We start from the raw sequence: 25,820 nt of genomic DNA, 5'->3' as shown, positions 1-25,820 counted from the left end.
TGCAGCAAAGACTGATTTCCTGGATGATGTTTGGGGAGGTGGACTGGAAGCCAAGCTGGTAGTCTGAAAGGCAATTAATGCAGGACTCTGGCTCAGTATCCTGGGCTGCTTCCATTTAGGTCTGAGAGCAGGTGGGGGTAATAGTTTGAGTTGCTAAACATAGACCACTAACTATTTTTAGATCAACTTGATAAATCTACTAAAAGAGTAAGAGATTTTGATTACCCCCTTAGAGAGGATAAGCCATGCCCCAAAGCAGGATGTTTCCCTGATGGGAGATGTCCTCATGATGACAGGATTGACTAAAATGTTTAGGAAGATGCTCATGGGTGGGAGGAGTTTTTTTGGCCTACAAAAGGTGGGGGGCGGGGTCTTTAAAATGGTTTCAAAACTTTTTGCCTTTTTCCTTCCAATTTTCTTTCTGAGTAATTCTGAGAGTACAGTAAGACACACTTGTCTCCCCAGAAGTCATTAATGGTGGCTTTGGGACAAAAGCACATATGGTCACCCACTTGATCAAAGAGGGAATTTCAGAAATTCAAGTTTCAGTTGTCTTTTACCTTTCTTTTACCATTTTTGAGTACAAGTCAGATATCAAAAAAATAGGATACTATTTTAGTTCAAGGGATAGCAGAGGCCAGGGCAATGGTGGAGTTTCACAAGTTTTTGGAAAAGAACATGGCTTAAGAAGGGAATAAAAAACCTTGGCTTCCTAGTCAGAGGAAGAAGGAATATCCTAGGCCATAGAATCTCTATAATCCAACCTTCTAATGAAATGGATTACCTGATAATTTTGGAGATTGCCTCACAAGAAGCTTCAATTAATCAGTCAACAATTATTAATTCATTGCTTACTCAGTGGCAATTTACTCTTTGAGTAAATGGTAGAAACTGAGGATATAAATACTAGTTTGAAAATGTCAGGGGTTGATCTTTTTAGGGAAGGGAAATTTCATGAGTTTGGGGCCTCTGGGACAAAAATGAGTATTTTGAACATTTTCTTAAGACTTCACTGAGCATGAACAACAAGGGAACAAAATCCATTATATGGAATAAGGAATCTGAACTCTACTCCTCTAATACAATGAAGAGAGATGGAAATGAATAGTGTTTATTAAAAAGTACCAGTCATCATTTAGGGCAATTGCAATAATCTTTTGATGGAAAGAGCCATATGCATTAAGAAAGAGAACTATGGGGGGAAAGGGGTGGGACTGTATATGGATCATAACACAGTATTTTCACCTTTGTTGTTGGGTTTGCTTGTTTTTTTTTTTTTTCCCCTCTTTTTTTTCCCTTTTGATCCAATTTTTTTCTTGTATAGCATAGTGAATGTAGAAATATGTTTAGTAGAATTGCATGATTATCCTATACTGGATTATTTATTGTCTAGGGAAGGAGGCAGCATGGGAGGGAAGGAGAAAAATCTGAAACACAAGATTTTGCAAGAGTGAATACTGAAAACTATTTTTGCATATATTTTGAAAAATAAAAAGCTATTATTATTTTTAAAAAATAAAAAAATGAAAAAGTTATCAATGATCTCTTAATTGCCAAATCTAATGGTCTTTTCTCAATCCTCACTCTTCACCTATTTTCAGCCTCACACTATTTCTTATCTTCTTCTTGATACTCTCTTTTCTCTAGGTTATGGAGACATTGCTTTTTCCTGGTTTTCCTCCTATCTGTTTGACTGTTCTTGCTCAGTCTCTTGCACTAGTTCTTCTCTAAAGTCATACCTACTAACTGTGGCTCTGTTCTGGGCCCTCTTCTCTTTGCCCTCTATACTCTCTCACTTGGTAAGCTCATCAACTCCTATAAATTTGGTTATCATCTCTACAAATGAATTTTATATCAATTTTTTTCAATTCTAATTTCTCTATGGAGCTTGACTATGACATCACCAACTGCCTACTGGAAATCTCTGAGTGAATATTCTATAGGCATTTCAAACTCAAAATACACATATCAGAATGTTAAGCCACTATAGTCAAGGGCACCACCATCTTCCCAATTTTAAACCCAGAAGTTCAAAACCACTTAAGTATCATCCTTACCTCTTCATTTGCACTCACTTCACATATCCCAGATAATATTGACGTCATTTCTGAGTTCATTACATCTTGTGCATAAGCTTGTCTCTACCTTGGTACACACCCTTATCACCTCGACCTTGGACTAGCTTATTGTCATAGCCTTCTGGTTGGTCTCCCTACCTCCTGTCCCCATTCTGATACATCTTACACTCAGCTGGTCTTAAACATGCTCAATAAAATCCAGTGGCTCACTAATATTTCTAAAACCATGTATGAAACTGGATTTTGTTTTTAAAGCCTAGGAAGATTTCTGATACCTTACTCGCCTTCACATCCTCTGTTTCACCCACTAACACTGAAATTCTTGCTATTCCTCCTACACATTACATCTCCTGATTCTGTACGTTTTCTTTGATTGGATTTCATGTCTGACATACTCTGCCTCTCACCTCCACTCAGTGATTGCACTGGCTTCTTTCAAGATTCATGTCCAATCACATCTTCTGCAAGAGGCCTTTTCTAGTCTAACCATTCTCTACCTCCCTCACATACCTAGTGCCTTCACACTGGGATTACTCTCCATTTATAGTGTTTAAATTTTATATATAAATAATTATTTGCTGTTGAATCCTTACAAAGTGTAAAGTCATTAGAATTGATAGAGACAATAATTATCTAATTAGCATAGTTCAATATGATTGATCTGATCTTACAAGGAGATGTTATGGGCCAGAAGAAACAAGGTACTAAGTGGAACTGAGAAATAATGCTTGTGTTCACACCTTTAAAGAGCTCATATAAGCAAGAAGCTCTTAGGGCCAGAGAGCACTCTGGGAGTAAGCCACAAGCCCACTCTCAGAAATGGAGTCAGATTCATTCCAGCTTTCACCTTGGTGCTGGCTGGAGATATTTGGAATGGTGGCTAGCCTCCTGCACTTCCCCCACCGAGACCAAGGCTGGTCTGAAAGGCTCTCCAGAAAGCTGCCCATACCCAGGCAAGGAGACAAGAGATTCATTCCATCTTCCACCTTTGTGCTAGCTGGAGACTGAAGGAAGCAGAGGCAGAAGCAAAGGACAAAGCTACAAAAGCTCTTAGAACCAAGGAGAGACAGAGGCCTCTAAGAAAGCTACCCTGGCCCAAGGAAGGAGAAAATAAACTTTTGAACTTTTAACACCTGGCTGCGTTTGGGGGTAGTTATTATTTTTAACTGAAACTAAGGCTGCCTCCAGAAAACTTCTCCAAGAAACCTGCTCCCAGAGAGAACCATCTTATATATTATAAAGAAGAAGAACACCACAATTTGCATACTATCTCCTCCATTTGAATGTAAGCACCTTGAGGGAAAGGACCATGTTTTTGCCTTTTTTTATACCACCAGTGACTTTAATATGTTGTCTGGCAATAGTAAACAATTAATAAAGGTTAACTTGACTGAATGATGGCTGGGAATGCAAATTCAAGAAAGACAGTTCTTCCTTTCAAGAAACCTGAATACTAATGGGAGTAGGGAGAAAGATAATGCATAAAAAAGAACTAAAAAAGTTGAGCAGTAGACTATCTGTGTAGAAAAGATCAGGACGTGGTACAGAAATGAGGAATCATCAACTGTGTGTGTGTGTGTGTGTGTGTGTGTGTGTGTGTTCATGTACATCATAGCGGGGAGTGGGAGGTTGAAGAAAGATCTCTAGATTTACCACTCATTATATTATCTATGATCACATATATCTATGAGGGTAGAATTAACTTAAAAAATAGAATCCTACAAAAAAATAGCACCTATCAAAGCAGGGAAATAATATCATTTGCTTATATACCATTTTGAGTATTCTGAAGAGGTTCTTGCAAATTTTTTGGTTTGTTTTTGCTTTTTGCTTTGTTTTAGTTTTGTAGGGGTTTTTTTTTGTTTTTGTTTTTGTTTTGTTTTGTTTTTTATGAACTCCTGTGAAACCTTTGTATTTTCTGTTGGGTGATGAGGAAAGGGAAGAAAGAAGAGAATAAAGGCTGTTCTTTCCTGATAAATACATTTTCTGATAAATACAAATATATTTCCTATGTAAATATATCTCATAAATACTTGCATGTAATATGAGGACTCTTTCATCCATATCTGTGGGTGAAAGCTTTCAGATGCCACAAAGTTGGCATCTTCACAGAAGCTACAGTCAATCCTGGATAGAAACACGGAGACAAAGAAAGTATAAATTTTGGGGTCAGTCCTGCTAAACTGAAACTAGTCCGTGCAAGGCTGGAGGGGGGAGCCTTTTAAGCATGGATTTATATATGTATATATATATATATATGTGTGTGTGTGTGTGTGTGTGTGTGTGTGTGTGTATACATATACATATATATATATATATATATATTGACATGAATTAGAACCAGGTACCTAAAATGTCTCTTAGAGAATTTCTTATAGACAGATACCTAAATAAGAGATCCTCTGGTTAAAAAAAAAAATACCAGCAGTGAAGAGTACCTATTAAGTCATGAGAGCTTTTGTTTTGCCAATGCATGACTGATGCTTACTACATCTTTCCTCTGCCTTTTCCAAACCAGTTTGAAATGTTCAAGAAAAGTCCCCTTGGCAGGTTATTTCAAATTCACAAATCTTAACCTTAGAAATTTTTTCCTAAGATTCAGCTTAAATGTTTCTCCTCTAACTTCAACCTCATAAAACTCTATATTACCCATAACTGTTTCTTATTTTCCCTGGCATTTTATACTTTCACAAATATTGTATTGCTACTAATTGTTACTAATGTACATCTATCAGAATTAGTCTTCTATAAACAGGCCAAAAACTAAGATGAGAAAAAAAGCCCATCCAAATATTACAGCAGTATATGACCCTGATCCTGACCCTCTGATCATTAAGGAATATTTCAAATTCAATGTTGATATTGATGCTAAAATAGGAAGTCATCAGATTGCACAGACATAATAAGTTCAAAAGCTATCAGTTGTAGATATTGTTTTTAAATGAGTGTATTCCTGAAAGACAATATATGTAGCATTTTTAAAATCTTTTGCTTGTAGATGAAATTAGAGCAATTGTATCAAGAAACACAATAATATAGGGGGTTTCACCAATTAACTCCACTGCCACTTGAGAAATACCATGTTTCCCCGATAATAAGACCTATCCCGAAAATAAGCCCTCCCCTTACTGTGTAAGATTCCTCTAAAATAAGCCCTTCCCCGAAAATAAGCCCTATTGAGATTGCTACTGTAGTGAAGGTGATTCCCTGCGCTACACGCTACATTACGGTACCCTCTGTATGCACCGTTCCCGCTTCCCCCCTCCCCCTCCCCGCCCTGTGAAATGCACGCCGCACTCTGAGCTGCACCCAATCAGAGCTGCAGCAGTGAGCGCGTCATCCTGTTCTTCCTTTTTTTTTTTTTTTTTTTTAAATAACGTTTTATTGATAGAACCCATACCAGGGTAATTTTTTACAGCATTATCCCTTGCATTCACTTCTGTTCCGATTTTTCCCTTCCCTCCCTCCACCCCCTCCCCCAGATGGCAAGCAATCCTATATATGTTAAATATGTTGCAGTATATCCTAGATACAATATATGTGTGCAGAACTGAACAGTTTTCTTGTTGCACAGGGAGAATTGAATTCAGAAAGTATAAATAACCCAGGAAGAAAAACAAAATGCAAGCAGTTTATATTCATTTCCCAGTGTTCTTTCTTTGGGTGTAGCTGCTTCTGTCCATCTTTGATCTATTGAAACTGAATTAGCTCTCTTTGTCAAAGAGATCCACTTCCATCAGAATACATCCTCAAACAGTATCATTGTTGTGGTATATAATGATCTCCTGGTTCTGCTCATTTCACTTAGCATCAGTTCATGTAAGTCTCGCCAGTCCTCTCTGTATTCATCCCGCTGGTCATTCCTTATAGAACAATAATATTCCATAACGTTCATATACCACAATTTATTCAGCCATTCTCCAATTGATGGGCATCCACTCATTTTCCAGCTTCTAGCCACTACAAACAGGGCTGCCACAAATATTTTGGCACATAGAGGTCCCTTTCCCTTCTTTAGTATCTCTTTGGGGTATAAGCCCAGTAGAAACACTGCTGGATCAAAACGTCCTGTTCTTCCCCAGTGATTTGCTTGCTGGCGCCATTGAGAGCAGTGCCGTGGAGGAGAGCTGAGGCAGGACAACATAAAAACCCGGTATGTAAGTGGGAGTGAGGGGGCATGATGGAGGATAAAAGGAGAACTCAGGGGGCATGATGGAGGATAAAAGAAGAACTCAGCCAGCACTCACTGTGCTAAAGAAATGAAGAACTTCCTTGCAGAGAGAAGAATAGATCAAGTAATGATTCCTGCAGGAATGACTGCCTAGCTCCACACCCTTAATATTGCAATAAACAAGCCATTCAAGGACCATTTGCGCATGGAAGTCAATGACTACATTGAAAATAGAATGGAAAATCAGTGTGGAAACTTTGTGAAGCCCTGTCTGCAAGAAGTCGTGACTTGGATGAAGAAGTCATGGGATAAAATTACTGACAGCTGTGTCGCCAAGGCACTACGAGCAGGTTACCTGGACAAGACATGTTCATTTAAAGAGAGCTATATTGCTGGACATGACAGATTGGGTCCACTTCTTCTGAAGGAAATAGAGGCGAAAGACATCCAGGATGGAATTCAGGGTATGGACACTTATGATGATGATGTTGAAGAAGAAGACATGATCATTATTGAATAAAGGTACTTTTTTTTGTTCACATTTACCTGTTTATTAAAATTGCTGTCAATGTTCATTAAAATAAGCCCTCCCCTGAAAATAAGCCCTCTGGTATTTTTCTATCCAAAAAAAATTAATAATAATAATAATAATAATAATAATAATAAGACAGTGTCTTATTATCGGGGAAACACAGTAAGACTAGTAATTGTCATAAGAATAATAGAATCTCAAAACTGGAAGGGACCTCAATAGCTACTTGATCAAACTATACTTGAATATAATCCTCAGGATAACATATCTGAAATTTATCTTTTGCTGAAAGAGTGAAAAAGCTACTTAATGCCACACAAGGTAACTCATCCCATTTTTGGAAATTTCTGTCAGGAACTTCTTCACAAACATGTCCAAATTTGCCTTTTTGCAATTTCTTTTTAGTTGTTCCTAGTCTAAACTAAAGATATACAAAACAAATCTCTCTCTTCTTCCATTTAAGAATTCTTCAAATATTTATGTTTCTATTTTCAGCACAATGACTTGCTGATCCATTGAATGAAGAGAGCTATCATTCTTAGTCTTTTCTTCTTTGGGCTAAGCATCTAGAATTCTCTTAACCGATCCTTACATAACATGATATGAAATTTCCTCACCATTGTGTTTACCTAATTTCAGACTATTTTATCATTAAAATCACTGGACAGTTACCCAAATGCAATCCAGACCAGTGACTTCTTCCTATTTAATGCTTGATTCAGCTCACTATCTGTGGTGTTAAAATTAAAACACAGAAGGGGGAAAGTAGCATATATACAGAATGTATCTACCAGATTTGATGGGTGATACATTGTGTTTGCCAATTAGTATATAAAAGTGTAAGAGAAACTAAAGGAAAAGATGAAGCTGAATCCAGAATTTAATAATATGAAAACAGTGTTCTGCATTTGGGCAACTATCCAGTGACTGACTGAGGGATGGATGGATAGACAAACTATAGAAAGGAAAGGAGGAAGGGAGAGAAGGAGGAAGGAAGGAAGGAAGGAAGGAAGGAAGGAAGGAAGGAAGGAAGGAAGGAAGGAAGGAAGGAAGGAAGGAAGGGAAGGACGTAGGGAGGGAGGGAAAAAAGAAGGAAGGAAAGAAAGAAGGAAAGAAGGAAAGAAGGGAGGGAGGAGAAAGAGAGGAAGGAAGGAGGAAGGAAGGAAGGAAGGAAGGAAGGAAGGAAGGAAGGAAGGAAGGAAGGAAGGAAGGAAGGAAGGAAAGAAGAAAGGGAGGAAAGAAGGAAAAAAGGAAAGAAGGAGGGGAAAGAAGAGGGAGGGGAAGGAAAAAGGGGAAAGAAGGGGGGAGGGGAAGGAAGAACAGAGGGGAGGGAAGAACAGAAGGGAGAGAAGAATGGAGGGAAGGGAAGAATGGAGGGAAGAGAGGAAGGGAAGGGAGAGAGGAGAAGAGGAAGAGAGAGCAGGAAGGAGAGAAGAAGGAGCTAGGGTGAAAGAGAGATAGGGAGAGAAGAAAACAAGTATTTATAAGGCACATATTATAACAATAATAACTAAGCAGTGGAGATACAAATATAATTATAAATACAGTCTTCAAGGAGCTTACATTTTACTGAGAAAAGTCAATATACAAAAGGAATCTGAAAAAGGAGGAGTAGGGTGAAGGACATTCCTAAATTCACATGATTTTAAACTCTAGAGAAAATTAGAAATGATGTGGAAAGGAGAATGAAGGTAAATAGGCCTAGGCATCTCAACAAATAGGCCAGGACTCACCAGTGAAAGGAAATAAGCCAAGGGAAAGATAATCCATAATTAGTGGGTTTAAAAAGCATTAAGCTATTTGAGGAGACCCCAGGTGCTCAGAAAAATTCTAGGTGTTGGTGATTGGGATGAGAATATGATGATCTATTGGTCCTCTAAACCAAAATATCTTTATAATACTAACCTGAGTCATGAAAAAAAATCATGATCGCTAAAAAATCAAAACTTTGATTGATCAAGGAAAATGAAGATTTATTGTCATTATAACAGACTACAGCATATTATCAACAATGGCTTACATAAAAAAATGACATTTTAAAAATAATTAATAACTCTAATAATAATCAACATTTATAAAGTGCTTATAATGTTCCAGGCATGAGGAAATATACAACTTAAAAATAAAATAGGTCAGTCATGTAGATATAATCATGATAATATAATTACAACATCAACATCTATGAAATATCAGGGGGGAAAAACCAAGAGGAAGGGCTCAAGAATATTTAGTAGGAAAGATATGAGCAAGAAGAGAAGGTCAGAGATATCTGTAATATGCAACTGTGGAAGAAGAGACTTAGATCATGAATCTAAGTATATAAAATACAATTTTGAATGTAGTTAAAGGGAGCCTAAATAAAATAATCCTCTGGTAATTCCTTTTATAAAAACGAAGAGTTCAATTTATTCAAACTACTACTACATATAATCACCAGCTTTGCCATTGTGTGGAACAGTATTGACCACAAAAAAAATCAGAGAGTCAGAGTTAAAAAAAAAGCAAAAAGAGATTTATTACGCTCTCCCAAGAAAGGGCATCTTCCATATGACAAGGTGTTTGTCAGTTTTACTGGAGTGCAAAGCAAAAACTGAAAAACACAAGATTAAATAGTCTGAATACAGACGTCCCCCCCCAAAAAAAAACCTCTCTCAGCCTGGTCTTTTCTTCCATTGTTTGTGGGAATCCGAGCTTACATTCTAATTTGGGAAATTTAACTCAGAAATAAGAGAATCAAAAAAGAGGAACATAAATGCTAATTAGGAAGTGGTAGGAAACAGGAAGGAACAAACACCTGCAACTTTTTTTGGCTATATCTCTATTTGTCATTATAAAATCTCAAGTCAAAATTAAAGTAAACCTTGGAAAATTATGAAAAGTTATATAGATGAGGCAATGTGCTAAATAGAGAGTCAGCCTAGAAAAAAGGATAACCCAAGATCAAGTACTATCTCAAATAGTATAAAGATGAATAACCATGGAGACAAATCTCTTATCCTTCAATCTTGGGTAACTCTCTAAGGTGTTAAGTTACAAAGAAGGTGGCAACCTACTTTAGTGAGAGAGAGCTTCCTCACCCAGTAAAATGAAATCAAATATCCAGTTTTTACCCCTATCTACATGAATGACTTTACTAGAACTTGTGATAATAAATAGCATCCTAACATTGATGAATGTTTGTAAATTACTGTAGTTGCACACGACATCCAAAACAAATTTACTTTAAACTCTCATTAGTGATAGTGCCAAAATATTGTCACACAGAAGCTCATTGAATCAAAGACTATATAAATGTCCAGGCTATACAAAGCAGTTATCTTTAAAACAAACAAATAAACAAACAAACAAAATCCAGAAACATCATTAGAGTAACAGATATGGTCTTCTCCTTCATAAAGGTTTTAAAACACTGTAATTGAGTAAAATAACATTTCAGCAGGCATTGAAGTATTCTAAGCAAACCCTAAAAGACAGAACTGATAAGAATAAATAACTGAGTAGGTTCTTTAGTCAATATAATCAAAAGGCATTTAATAAGGACTTGGAAAACAAGGAAATTTGGATTGCCAACAAATTAAATCACAACTTGCAGTTACTCAGAATTCTATTAATAATTGGTCAATAACTTAATGTATTCATTATTCTATCAATATCAAGTATCAAGTACAAATATCAAGTATCAAGAATAATTCTTCTTCCATTACTTATTTTCCATTGCCAGTACTACCATTCTAATTCAGAGTATTATCATGCCACATTTGGACTACTGTAGTACTCTTTACCTAGTTTTCTTACCTGTGGTTTCTTCTTACTTCAATTCTTTCTTTGTACCAGGGATAGAACTATACATAGTACTTTTATTACACAAATACCCTCAAATTCAATTGCTCTCAACCATATAAAAAAAAAAAAAAGTCAAACACCTTAGTCTTGCAATCAATACCTTCCAAAATATAATACCAACTTTATTTCCCATTACCCCTGCACAAATTCTACAAAGAAACCAAATTGGCCTCAATTTACCCCAAATAAGAGATATGGATGCCTTCATAGTTACCTGAAATGTTCCTCTTTTATTCTTTCTCAGAAGCTGAATGAACTCTCTCCTTTTAGAGTAAAACTAAAATTCTACTTCTTCCACTTCTCTCTTGAATTAATAACTAATTATTGAATTAGGACCAAGGTTTTTCTTCTTTTCTACTTACTTATCCAGGTATTAATTAGTGTGGCAAATCTTGGGCACTTAACCAGGCAAGCTAAGATCTAATCAAAGACAGTTAAAGAAATTCAAAGTTCAGGTGAATGGGAAGGTTCTTGTTCTTAGTGTTTGTTCAAACAAATCTGGGAAAATGTGGATTCTCCCTTTTTTCATTCAAGTGATATGGAAATTGATGACTCTTTGATCAAGACTTGGGTGCTCACTGTATCTAAAGACCCTCATTGAAAAATAAGCTACCTCTCATAATATTCATTCTTTCAATAACTGTTAACCAATCAAAGATGATTGCCTCAGGAACACCCACTCTTTCAAGGGCATATACACTATGAGGCTACTACCCTAAGGCCTTTAAAATTCAAGAGTGCCACTGGACACTTTTATTAATAAAATTCCAGCATTATTAATAAAATGGCTAATTACTTGGGTACTATGTCTTTCAAACTTTTAAAATGTACACACAATAGGATCCCCAAAGCCAGCAGCCTATCTCTGGCCTCAGCAGGCACCAAGGTCACAGAGGTATTTCCTTAGTGGCCTTTCCTAACTCAATAAAGCTCAGAAAGGTCTTGCACTCCACTCCCAGCTGCCTCAGTCCAGCAAAAAGGAAGGGGTTTCTCATTAATTATGAACCCTGAAAGCTCCTGATCAGTTAAAGAGAAAACCTTAAACTTCAGAGACCTGGCTGTACTTCAATAACTGTCCTTCAAGAACCAGAATATTCCATTCTATGTGGACTCTTATTGTGGTTATTTAGAACAGATCTGAGAGTTGATACAGGGAATTCCCCATAAGGAAACTTCTTCAACAACCAAATCAGCACTTATAAGGAAATTTACAATCTTTTCAAGGGTCACAAAGTCTGTAGGTGTCAAAAGGACCTAAACCTACTTCTTCAATTCTTCCAGAGTTGCCTAATTATTTCTAAGGCATCCAGAAATAAAGGCTCTAAAAAGATCTTTATTAAAACTACTGTTTCTTTAGGATGCTAGGTGTCACTGGCCTTGCTGAAGCTTTCTTTCCTGTTTCCTGACTGTTCATGCTGACCCTTTTTTATTTCAATTTGTATTTGACACTGATTTATTTTGCTCTTTCCCAATATGTTTCTCCCCTAATTAGATCGTAAGGCCATATCTGTCTCAAGAAAGGACTTTTTAAATATGGCTCCTTTATTTTATGACCAAATTATTATTTTTTGTTAACAAAGTCAGTCAATTAAATATTTATTAAACACCATCACTATGCCAGGCATTGTGTTAAGTGCTACAGATACAAAGAGAGGCATAAGAAAGTTCCTGCTCCCAAGGAGCTCACAATGGGGGAATGGGGGAATGGGAGAAGAAAGCATGCAAAAATAAGCTAAACAGCAAAATGGGTGGGGGTTTACTTAATCTGAAGATATGAGGAGATCCTGCAGTTAAAGGAAAACTTAAGAACTGTTTGGAGACTTTCCTTCTGTCTTGCCAGTTTGGTGACCTATTATTTAAACACTCATTTCTTATTGTTCCCTCCTATCGTGCTTCCTTATTGGGGCGTGATTTCATGGTGAAATTGGGGACCCAGTTTTCTCTTCTCAGACCTCCTGATGGTCTTTTTATGCTGTTCCCAAAGCCCTCCAATATTTCCTCTGAAATCTGGAAGAAAATAGATTCCTCTGTCAGAATTGAGAAATTTTTTAAGCACAAACTTTTAGCTAGAGGGTTAAGAGATTTGGAGCCCCTTAACTTGAGTCTTATCTTGATCTGCAGTCCTGAAAAGACCCTGACCTTGGGGTCTTAATTCTGGGGCTTGATTCTAGCCCAGATGCCTGCTTCTCAAAGGAAGTGGACTCAGTTTCCCTAGAATGGCTCTCCTGCCTCAGAGAAGTGGCTGCTGGCAGCCCTTTTAACTGAAGAAGCCTCAAAACTTACTTTGGGGCAGCCATTAGAGGTTTTAACCCCACACTGGGTTCAGAGCATTTTATAAGACAAAGGGCATCAGAGGCAGCTGGTGGGAGGCTTACTAGATATCAAGCTCTCCTGCTAGATACCCCCAACCTGACTCTCCAGGTGTGCCATATTGTCAATTCTGCCACCTTGCTTCCTGACGACACTCAGTCAGGACACATCAATCATAATTGTGAAGAAGCTTTAAATTCTGTCTACTCCAACCGATCTGACTTAAAAGGACATTCCCCTTGACAACCCAGATGGTGAATGGTTTACAAATGAGTCGAGCTTTCCTGAAAATGGGGAAAGGCATGTTATTCTGTGGTGACCTTCAATAGCACTCTGGAGTCTAAGCCACTGCCCCCTGGGACTGCTGCCCAGAAAGTTGAACACATGCATTAACCAGAGCTTTCGAACTGGGGAAGGGAATGAGAGTGAACATCTATATTGATACCAAATATGCTTTTCATATTTTGCATGCACATGGGGCTATATGGAAAGAAAGGGGACTTTTGACAGCAAAGAATTCTATTAAATGTGCATGAGAAATTCTATAGTTATTGCAAGCTGTCCATGGACCCAGAGAGGTTTCAGTCATATTTTGTAAAGGACACCAGAAGAGAGATTCACTTCAAACCAAAGGGAACAGGGTTGTACATTTAGTTGCTAAAACTGTTGCCTGGTCACCCTGACTATGGCACCTTTGATCCCCCAGCTTCCTGATTTTTATACCCCTTCTTATAGCCCACAGAAACAAATATTTTCTCCTCCTGGCTGGTTTCAAACATTCTCAAGTCAACTTTTAGCTGTTAAACTTCCCCTTCTCCTGAAGCTTGTTCAGAGAAGGGGCATATACCCAAGGGAGATTGGTTTCAAGTTGCTTTTGATCTTTGTGGACAATTTTACTAATTGGGTAGAAGTTTTTCCCTGCAAGATTGAGAAGGCTCAAGAGGTATCAAGGTACTTGCTAAAAGAGATCATATGTCACCTAAGCCTGCCTAGTTCCTTGCAGAGAAACAACAGTCCAGCTTTTACTTCTCAGAATACCCTGGAGAAAGAAGAGTGAAACTGTCTGTATCCTTTCTCTTATTATAATCTCCTTCCTCTTTCTCACTCCAAGGATGAGAACTTTGCTCCTAGCATTTTCCCTCCAGCTTTTCTTGATATCATTTTATGGCCCCTGCCAGTAATTAACTCTTTCTTAGCCTTTCAGCTAGGGAGCTCCATGGGCAGTGGGGATTCGGGGACATCAGGCCCCATTCCCATATGTCACCATCTCCACCCTGATTTTTTTCTTCTTATTTTTAATCTTCTTGTAAGGTTTGTTTCCTTCAGGCTCCAAGCTACAAACTTCTAACTATTTCTTCAGTCTGAAGATTCTGGGACAAGTGACTTGGATATCCAACATCCCCTAGATTCTACTGCTGCTATCTTCAGATCTCACACTTCTCCTCCTGGGCCTGAACTTCCATTGAAAATAGGGACATCTCTAAGATCCTTGTCAGCTTGAAGCAGCTACAGAAGAAGAAACCTTCATCCCTTTGCCCCAAATGAATTTGGTAGTAACTGCTTGAGGGAGGAATGATGTAAACTGTCGCCTTAATCTTTGGAGGAAATTGGTTAGAAAGGCCCTGATGTAAACTATATCCCCCTTAACCTTTGGAGGAATGATGGTTGTGGGTCTCAAATCCTCCCACCCTCATGTTCATAAGGGAAACTACCAGATAAGTAATATCTTTCCATTCAATTGGAGATCTTGGCCAAGGGCATTATCATCTCCGTCTATTGAAAGGTGCCTAGCACTCGGCACCAAAGAAACTCACTAAAATCTAATGCTGTGCCCAGACTTTTGCAAAAGTCCTAACAGGAGTTTGCCCACTAAGAAAACTGTTTTCTTAGTATAATAAACCCATTCTTGCCACAAACCTAGAGCTTGTATTCATTGAGGTTTGTGAATTCTTTCACAAAGCCTGCATGACCCGCCAGGGGATCCCATTGCTGTCAGGGGATGTCTCAACTCTCATTTCTCACACCTCAACACAATTAGTCAGGACAAGAAATAATCTGAGGAAGTTACTTTCAGAGCTCTTTTCATTTTTGAGAATGTATTTCTGAACCTCATAAAAGTCTAGAAAGTAGTTTGAGTTTTAATTTTTTTTTTTAATGTTTAACAGAATTCAATATTAAATCTTTCAGGGTTAGCATGTTGCTATTCAATTGTATTTTTCTCAGATTTATTTTTTATTTTCTTTTATGAGATCAAATTATTTGGATTATGTATTTCCTGTTTATTTAATTTTCATACATAATCATTTAATTTTGAAATGTTGTTGCCACATAACTTAGCATAATATTTTTATTTATTACATCTCTATTTTTGTGATTTTCATTTTTTATTGTCTCTTTAAAAAAGAAATTAATGATCTCAATTTTCTTGTCATTTAAAAATAACAGCTTTTGTTTTTGTTTCTAACAAGTTGTTTTCTATTTCACATTCTGTTTATCCTACTTAAATATGAATATTGTGAATATTTAAATTTATTTTTCTTGTTTTTTTTTTTAAATGCAGCATGATTAACTCTTTTTTGATAATGAAAGTACACAGTGATATAAATTTTCTATAAGATCTTCCTAAGTTATATTCCATGGATTTTGGTAGGTTTTTCATTATTATTTTACCATAATTTTAATTATTTCTATAAATTTGACCTTTGATACACTTATTATTTAGCATTTTCAAACTCAATTTAGATCAGTTTACTATTTTTGCTTATTTTTCTTTTACTTTTTTTTAAATTAAGACCTTTGGTTTTATCAGTACAGGGAACTCCTTATTAAGAAACTACTACTACCAATCCAGATCAGTAACCATTCTACAAATTACAAAGTGATACGTGGGATTCAAAGGTAAAGTGAATTAGAATTACACAGCCAATATGTGTCTGAAGCAGATCTTAGATCTTGACTTCAACATTAGAACTCTAATCATTTTGTCATATTGTTTCTCATATTTCCTTTGCTATTGACAAATTCCATTATATGATGGTGTATAAAAGATACTATTAAGGTTTGTCATCCTGTATTTGTTTATGAATTATTTATGTCCTGATATATGATCAACTTTTGTGTATCATGGGAGAAAGGCCCGAGGATATCACATTCTCTATGATTTCCATTCAAATTCTTAAGTTCTTTCTGTATTTTTTTTTTGCCAGTAGATTTGTTAATCTCTGACAAAAGAATGTTAAAGTCCTCCTGAATTAGTATCATGCTATATTGTTCATTTTAAAATTTTAAATAAAGTTTTCCTTTGAGAAGTTGATTGCTAGACATATCATATTTTACTGGGGCAGCTAAGTGGCACAGAGAATAGAGCACCAGATCTACAGTTGAGTAGACTCATCTTCATACTAATTATACTAATCAAAATCACTATGATTTTGATTATCATGAGTTAAAGGTAAGATTTAACTTACCTTTTTTTTTAAGATTTTAAGATAATTTCTATATTCAATATGCCATGCTCTCTCTCAACAGCATGTATATATTTATTGCGATGCTAGAAATTGGAGACACATAAGGTCTTTAGGGAGGACTGGGACTTCTGGTGTGAGAGTTTGCCAAGCCCTTTTCAAGACTGCTAATCTATCTTTGGTATCACATGTGGTTCCAAAAAGCTGCAGCATCCACACTGGCCACATCTTAGTAAAACAAAGCAACTCAGTAGACAGTCTTAACTAGGTTGAGGGATACTGACAGATCTCAAATCTATCAGTGAATTAAGGGGATGTCCACCCCTAGCTTATGAAGATTTCCCCTGATAGAACAAATGGATGAGAACAGTTTGTTCAACAACCATGAAGATGGCTGAGCAGATTCTATGAAACTTAGCTTAATCAAACACAGAAGATGCATCCTACACCACTGCCAGCTGCCTTGACTTTTGCCTTGCCAATGGACTCTGATGACTCTGAAAGAGAAATTGAAGCTCACAACTTTATGAAACTCTGCCTCAAATCCAATTAATGCACAAGTCAAGATATCGCCCTACTAGTCTTCTTAAAAAATGAAGGACTAACAGCTAGAAATCACGATTATAATTCCTTTATACTTAGATTTAGTCCTTCCTTCTGAATTTGAGAGCTTAGATTTTTCTATATATATATATATATATATATATATATATATATATATATATATATATATATATATATATACATACATACATACATACATATCCCTTCACATCTTTAAGCAAATATGTGTTTCTTATAGCAGTATATTTTGGAGATTTATTTTCCAATTCATTCCTTAATTTGTTTATTTTTAATTGATGAATTCAGTTCATCAGCACAGAAAGTTGTAGTTAAATGTGATTTCCCCCTCCATTAGGTGTATTGACTATTATGCTTTTAACCAGGGGTCCTCAAACTTTTTTAAACAGGGGGCCAGTTCACTGTCCCTCAGACTGTTGGAAGGCCGGACTATAGTAAAAACAAAAACTTTGTTTTGTGGGCCTTTAAATAAATAAACTTCATAGCCCTGGGTGAGGGGGATAAATATCCTCAGCTGTCGCATCTGGCTGCGGGCAGTAGTTTGAGGACCCCTGCTTTTAACAATCCAATCTTATCCGTGAACAAGAATGCAGCCACATACTTTCCAACCACAGAAAATACTAGATCAAGTTAATCTTCCTTTATTATGATACATTCTTAAATATTGCACTCTTCTCTCCTACCCACACTGAAAACAGATCTGGAATTCTATTTTTAATGATAAGACATTTGTATTTTTCTTTTTTCTCTTTTTTATTTTTTTTCCTCTCTTCTAGGCAGTTTATATAAGATTATGATTTAGGAATCACATTCTAAAAAAAAGTCTAGTTTACTTCCAGATTTCTCAGCAGAAAAAGAATGAAAACTTTTGAACTCAGAAGATCCATTATTGCCGTAACAGTGAACATATAGTTTTGCAGAGTAGGTAACAGAGGCTGATCTGCCTTTCTGTTTGATGTATGCCATATGGCTCAGTGGATAGAACATTGGATCTGGACTTAGGAAGATTTGAATTCAAATATGGCCTTAGACACTAGCTTTATGACTCTGGACAAATCACTTAACCTGTTTGCCTTAAGTCACTGGAGAAAGAAATGGCAAACAACTCTGGCATCTTTGCCAAGAAAATCCTACAGCTAGTACTGGAATACTAAAGTCCATGGGGTCACAAAATCAGACAAGACTGAATTATTGAACAATAAACTGAAATAAATGAAAAATAATTTTACATTATCATTTTTTTTATTTGCTGTCATTGTTGACAAATCTGTAATTCAAACTGATTCAAATCTGTGCTTTTTAATTTTATGAATGCTTTCTTTCCTCTGGGCTGCAAATATGGACATTTTTTTTTATTATGAAATTCTGGAATTTTGCAACTATGTTTCTGGATAAATTAAATTGGAGAAGGCCAAGATGGCAAAGTAAAGACAGGGAGTTGCTCTAGCTCTCCCTCAAACTCCTCCAAATACCTTTAAATAATGACTCTTAACAAATTTGAAATTAAGTTGTATGCGTGTGTACAAATACACAGATCTATATTATCTACAAATACACATAATCTACATATCTACATAATATCCAATGAATATATATGCACACACATATATTATATACTTACATACACATATGATCTAGTAGTTTCTTACTGAAGAGATATCTATTATTAGCATAAAGATGGATTCTAAACATCTATCTCATGATTAAAAAATAATATCAGATGGATTTGCTTCTGATGACTACATAATTCTGTCAAGAGAAAACTTTTTAGACTTAAGAATATATAGATGACATTTATTTGGTAGGTGATAGAATAAGAGAAAGCAGTTGGAATATATGACTAGATTACACAATTAGGATAGTAGAACTGTACAATTTAACCCCGGTATATGTAGGCCTTGCCAATGTAACTTTTCAAAATAAGTCCTTGATCCCATCCTTTCCTGCCTTTTCCATAAGACTGTACCTTATACCATCTGACACTCCCTATTATGGGTTCCTTTATTTATTTATTTATTTGTTTTGGCTGAGGCAATTGGATTTAAATGACTTGCCCAAAGTCGTACAGTTAGGAAGTGTGTTAAGTGTCTGAAACCAAATTTGAACTGATCTCCTCTTGACTTCAGGGCTAGTGCTCTATCAACTGCACCACCTAGCTACCCCCATGGTTTCCTTCTCTACTGCTTAAGAATAGATCCTAAGTTTTATGTGTAGGTTCATTAACAGTTTCTGACAATTACAGAATAAATTAGCTTTGATGACATAAATGTTATCATAAGGATCAACTGATCCTTAAAGCATATTCTTACACTCTATAAAATATGACTTTTTTATTATAATAACTTATACCTTAAAATTTAGTTGGCTTACTCAAAATGACTACATTAAAATAATTTTAAATGTGACTTTTAAATGTTTCCTATAAAATGACATGCCACAGATTACTGGATCTAAAATTAAGAAATACTGGATTCAAATTCCACTTTCGATATTTACTAACTGTATAATCCTGGACGTGTCAGTTAATACCTCTAAGCCTAATCCTGGGCATGTCAATTAATATCTCTAAGCCTAAATTTCATCTTTTATAAAATGAGAATAAAAGTAGCATGTATTTTCAAGAACTCAAATAAAATAATGTAAATAATAACCTTTGCAAGCTTTAAAGCAGTACAAAAATATAAGCTATTACTATTGTCGTTAACTTTAAATGAAGATGAATATAACAAATAAAAAAGCTATCAAAGATAAAAGATTGCAATAACTGAAAAAGAATAGCTTTGTTCTATAACTAACAAGTAATAAAACTTAATTGTCTTTTTCTACCTAAAGTAAAAGATGAGGTTCAAATAGATGAGTGAAGGGAGGGAGGAAGATAAGAAAGGGAAGAGAGAGAGAGAGAGAGAGAGAGAGAGAGAGATAAATATATAGATATTTTTCTCTATGTAGTTACATATACATACATTGGGAAAAGAAACTTTATGAGGATTTATATTACTCTTTCAGTACAAACTACCCAAACTAAAGGGAATTTTTAAACTTTTACAATCTTCTATTTTTGTAAGAATTGTAGTACAACAAATTTCCAATTCATGCAGGCACAGACCAGAAAGTCATCACAAATTATAAAAAAGATGTTGGCAGAAGATAAATAAAGCCCATTATAGTAGGTAGTCTTTTCTTACAGAATTATTATATTTCATCTGGAAATGGTCCTTTGAATTAAGATCATCCGAAGCCACAAAGATACACGGCAATTATATAGGCTTCTGACTTGTCCTTTTTAACATAAGTTTCTTTAGTTTCCTTACTTTATTTTTTTTCATAAAACTGAGAACATGTCACATATCCATCAGCTTCTAAATTGTGGGGCAAAGTAAGAATCACTTCCATAGCCACATAGGTACAGATTTATATTCAATACCAAAAATAGCACTGTTGCAATGCTTACGGATAAATAAAATAGAAAAATCATTGAACTGGATTAAAAAGTTCAAAATCTTAAATACTGATGTTTGAAAATTGATGAATTAGAGGACAATGCTATTTAAAAAAGGTAAATTGAAAACTTTGCAGAGATTCTAGAGGGGCACTTTCATGGGATTAAAAAAGGGAGGAGTGGTGACTAAAAGATCAAGAAGGAACTGAAACTTAGAAAGCCTTAAAACTCTTATACAAGGTTGAACAAGTAAGCAGCAGAACCAGGATTTGAAGTAGGTCCCATGTTATGTGCCTTTTACTATGCTGAAATACAAGTTTATTTCATATACAAGAGCTTTCCTTTTCTTTAATATATAGCTTTAGTCTTTCTGTTGGCTTTCCTAGCTTGACACATATGGGCAAGGGCTGACAGAAAGAACAGGAAAAGTAAGTGAATTCAAAAGATCTGATATTTCCTGTTTCAACACATCCTGAGATTTAATTAACTAAAAATTCTGAATATCCAAAGACAGAAAAAAAAAAAAAAAGGTAAATCACTGAGTACAATTCTAGCACCAGGTAAAGCATGCAGAGAAATGGAAGGATGAGTTGCTTTTTTGAAGTGGAACTGGGAAAGGAAGTGAAAAGGCTATAAGGCAGAGGAAGACAATATGCAAGTAATTATTTTTATGCCTGAAGTGAGCTGTACAAATGAGGTCTTTATATATCAGATGTTTACAACTTGGTGAGAATTCCTCTTTACATTTTTGTCCTTGTCTATATGATATACAAAATATTAATTTAATACTAAGACAAATTTAAATATATAAAAATACCATATTTCACAAAAAAATACTGTTTTTCAGTTTATGACTGAAATTATTTCTTCATTATATTATCTGACAATAATAAAAACATGCATCAATGTGGAAATTTTAAGCAAACGATATCTATGTAAATTATGAATGCTGCCTTTAGGTCAAAGAACTATTATATGAAAGAGAGCTTAGACTTGTTCTGTTTGTCCCCAGACAGTAGAAATAGAAACAATGGGAGAAGTTGCAAAAAGGGAAATGGCCTTGAAATCAGAAAAAATTTACTAATAATCAGAACTATTTAGATGTGGAGGATTTCCCTTAGAAATAATGGGTTCCTCCTTCACCAGAAGTCTTCAAGGAGAGACAGCATTGTAGGTATTAGATATGAGTTGGAACCTGTTTGTCATGGGATGATATCTTAACTTATGAATGAAGCAGATTTAATTGAGGCAGAATGGCTCAAAGTTATCAGCTTCACTTTATCTTCCAGACTAGTGGCAAAATAAAAGTCAAGACAAATATCAGTGGCTCAGGATGCAATAGATGACCTTAGCATTTTTTATGTGATCAAGCTCTAAGTGCTCCACCAGAGTTTTACTTCAACCACCTTTATGACTGTTTGAATAAACTGTTCTCATCCATCCATTCTACAAAGGAAAGCCGTCATATTCTTGGGATAGACATCCCCTTAACTCACTAATGAGTCTGAGGCATATTTGTTACCCTCAATCTGGTTTAGCCTGTCTTTTGAGATGGTTTGGTTTTATAACTAGGATGCGGCCACTGTGCATACTCCAGCTTTTTGAAGCCACAGGTAAGAATTAGCTGAGGGTGGACACCACAGTTAGATAAGCAACCTTTAAAAGGGCTTGGCAGACCCTCACACCAGAGATATTAGTCCTCTTAAACACTCCATACACCCAATGAGGGTTTATCCTAAATGCTGTTGAAGTCCCTTTTAATTCTCCAATTCTATGATGCTGTGTGAATACACTATTTTTCAATACTGTTTGTATGATTTTAGATAATACTAACTGTAAATGTATCTGGGTATATGAATATATATACATATACATACACATATACACAAATACTAAACACATTAATAAGCAGGTATAGCTGCTTTCCTTTATTTTTAGGGGGTTTTTTTGGGGGGAAGATTCAAATCTTTAATGTGAAAATAGATAGACAGCTATTTAGATAGATGGATACATATTGAAGAATTCAGGATTAAACGTAAACATACATATACATACAGGTATATAATCTCCATTAAAATCTTACTTTAACTCTTCATTGTAAAGTACAGGTAACTCTGGGTACTCAAAGGCAGCACACTACTGGAAAGGCTCTTAAGTCTGGGCTCAATGATGGAAGCAGATATGTACAGTCCAAATAGCCATCTAGCTAAGGTGGATATATTCCAAAATAAGGTAAGCATATGTTAAGCCATATAATCCTCAGAGACAACCTATTAATTTATGAAAAACTAAAGGAATGTCGTCTTTGAAGTTCAATTTATGCCAATACAAAATGTCACTAATAATATATATTTATACATGAAATTTAAATTAAACTCAATTCAAAATAGGCTTTAGACCTGAATGAGCATCCAGAGATTAAAAACAAACAAACACCAATACCGTTTTTTGGCAAGTTGCCCAATTTAATAGAAAAACATTTAAACATTTTTAATATGAACTGATTTCATTTAACTTTATTTCTATTTCAATGTTTTCTAACTAATTCTTGACACTAAGAAAATTCTTTACTTCTGCTAAGTTATGCTTTTTACTTTATAACATACTGTGGTTTAATTTAAAGTAAGAAACTAGATATAAAAATTTAAAAATATTTAAAGCTATTCTTTTCCATTCTTTCATTTATCCAAGGATGTTCTGACACTATTCTGTCCAAATGAGTAAGACTTTCATACTGAATCTGACAAAGCTATTCCATCATACAAATATCTATAAAATATCTAGCATCATCATGAAAAATATCACTGACAAAAAATAATCTTTTTTTTTTCACTTCATCACATCCCTTTTTTTTAATCACTTCATGATAGCCCTAATGGTAAATGATAAATTACAACTGAAAATATCTTTTTAAAAATATACTATTAGTATTAAAAATTTAGTATTAAATTAATATTAAATACTGATAGAAGTTATTGCTAAAATAATTTTCTCAAATCCTTGATTTGAAGCTTTTTTAGATTTTTAATCATACCAACACTCAGAAATTAATCCCTATAAGCTATATGTTCTGATTACAATTACAATGCTATTTGCTTTCTATAGTCAACACAGTTAATTGTCGTTGAGAGTTTTAACACTTAATAATGAGAACTATGAAAATTTTACTTACAGAAACATCTTTCAGGCTTTTTTCATATGAGAAATGGCAGTTCTCTTTTGAAAAATCAAATTTGTACACATTAGCTGGTTCTGTTCTCAGCACCAATGCTTTTCTCAGTTCATCAACATATTTGTCTCTTTCCATTGCCATGTCATCAGCTTCCTTGGAAATCTCAGATGCAGTCACTATGGGAAAATATAGTGATTTTTTTTTCTTAAAGTTTCAAAGCAAAATTCTACCTAGAGATAGTATGTATTTATCTGTTGAAATACACTTTTCATTACTACAACTAGCAGGTATTTAAATTTAGAAAATCAATCTTAAGTCTATTTAAAAATCATCCCTATTTAACATATTCATTTTATTTCTTCCATTATTGGCAAAGCATCCCAATTTCTTACAAAAAATATTGCTGTGAATTATGCAAGCATTAATGAAGCAAAATATAAAGACATTTAATATACTGAACTTCATAGCACCTTCTGTAGAAGGAACCTAAAGTCCACGCCATCAAATCTTTTCATTTTAAAGATGAAGAGAGGCAGCTGGAAAATGAATGGATGCCCATCAATTGGAGAATGGTGGAATAAATTGTGGTATATGAATGTTATGGAATATTATTGTTCTGTAAGAAATGACCAGCAGGATGAATACTGAGAGGATTGGGGAGACTTACATGAACTGATACTAAGTGAAATGAGCAGAACCAGGAGATCATTATATACCTCAACAATGATATTGTATGAGGATGTATTCTGATGGAAGTGGATTTCTTTGACAAAGAGAAGATCTAACTCAGTTTCAATTGCTCAAGGATGGACAGAAGCTGTTACACCCAAAGAAAGAACACTGGGAAATGAATGTAAACTGCTTGCATTTTTGTCTTTCTTCCCAGGTTATTTTTACCTTCTGAATTCAATTCTTCCTGTGCAACAAGAGAACTGTTTGGTTCTACACACATATATTGTACCTAGGATACACTGTGACATATTTAACTTGTATAGGACTGTTTGCCATTTGAGGGAGGGGGTAAAGGGAGTGAGAGGAAAAGTCAGAACAGAAGTGAGTGCAAGGTATAATGTTGTAAAAAAATTACCTAGGTATGGGCTCTGTCAATAAAAACTTATTTAAAAAAAAAAAAAAAAGAGGGGCAGCTAGATGGTACAGTGGATAGAGTGCTGGCCCTGAAATCAGAAAAACCTGAGTTCAAATCCAGCCTCAGACACTTAATACTTGTTAGCTCTGCGACCCTGGGCAAGTCACTTAATCCCAACTGCCCTAGCAAAAATAAATAAATAAATAAATGAATAAATAAATGAATGAATGAATGAATGAATGAATGAATAATGAAAATAAAAATTAAAAAAATTAAGATGAAGTAAGTGAAGTTCACAGATATACCTAGCGAAAGAACTCTGGGAAATGAGTGTGAACCAATACATAGCATTTCCAATCCCCTCTGTTTTTGTCCGCTTGCATTTTTGATTTCCTTCTCAGGTTAAATTTACATTATTTCAAAGTCCAATTCTTCTTGTACAACAAAATAACTATATGGATATGTATACATATATTGTATTTGACATATATTTTAACATATTTAACATGTATTGGTCTACCTGCCATCTGGGGGAGGGGGTGGAGAGAAGGATGGAAAAATTTGGAACAGAAGGTTTTGCAAGGGTCAATGCTGAAATACCCATCCATATATCTTGTAAATAAAAAGCTATAATAAAAAAAAATAATAATAATAAAATGAAGTTCAGAGAAACACTGATGGGAAGATTCAGAACCACGATTTTTATATATTAAAATTTTGAATATATTATATATTATATAATCATTATAATATAATGTTATATAATAATATATATAGTAATTATTATATAATATATAGAGAATTTTGAATATATTAGAATATCTATTCTAATTCCAAAATGAACACTTTTTCCAGTAATCTGCCTCCAAAAATATTTATCAATAGGCCATGTAACTGTTAATATAGCTCGATCTAGTGCAAATTCAGTAACACTGAACAAAAATATATTTCTCTATAATTTCCATACATTGTCCTAACTCTTTTTCCTAATGTAAGAATAAGGACAGAAAAACTTTACTCCATCTTCCACATGACTTCTCTCCCAGTAAAATAAAATAAAATACAAACAATGCTAATTTATTCATTCTCTCAACTATTCCTAATGTTCTATGATTTTGAGATTATTTGTCATTTTGGTTTCT

At 35.0% G+C, this 25,820-nt stretch overlaps 1 protein-coding gene across 2 annotated transcripts in view; it reads right to left on the bottom strand.

Moving 5' to 3' along the window:
* Positions 1-25,820, bottom strand: part of XRCC4 (X-ray repair cross complementing 4) — a 362,270-nt gene that overhangs the window by 291,185 nt on the left and 45,265 nt on the right. For both annotated transcript variants that reach the window (XM_051992989.1, XM_051992998.1), the window contains exon 3: positions 23,592-23,767. In XM_051992989.1, the coding sequence (XP_051848949.1) occupies positions 23,592-23,767 (176 nt within the window). The remainder of the gene's footprint in view (positions 1-23,591; positions 23,768-25,820) is intronic.

This window comes from Antechinus flavipes, chromosome 1 (assembly GCF_016432865.1).
Source record: "Antechinus flavipes isolate AdamAnt ecotype Samford, QLD, Australia chromosome 1, AdamAnt_v2, whole genome shotgun sequence".
Classification (NCBI taxonomy): domain Eukaryota; kingdom Metazoa; phylum Chordata; class Mammalia; order Dasyuromorphia; family Dasyuridae; genus Antechinus; species Antechinus flavipes.
The sequence above is the reverse complement of the archived record's forward strand: the minus strand, read 5'-3'. Positions and strand labels throughout refer to the sequence as shown.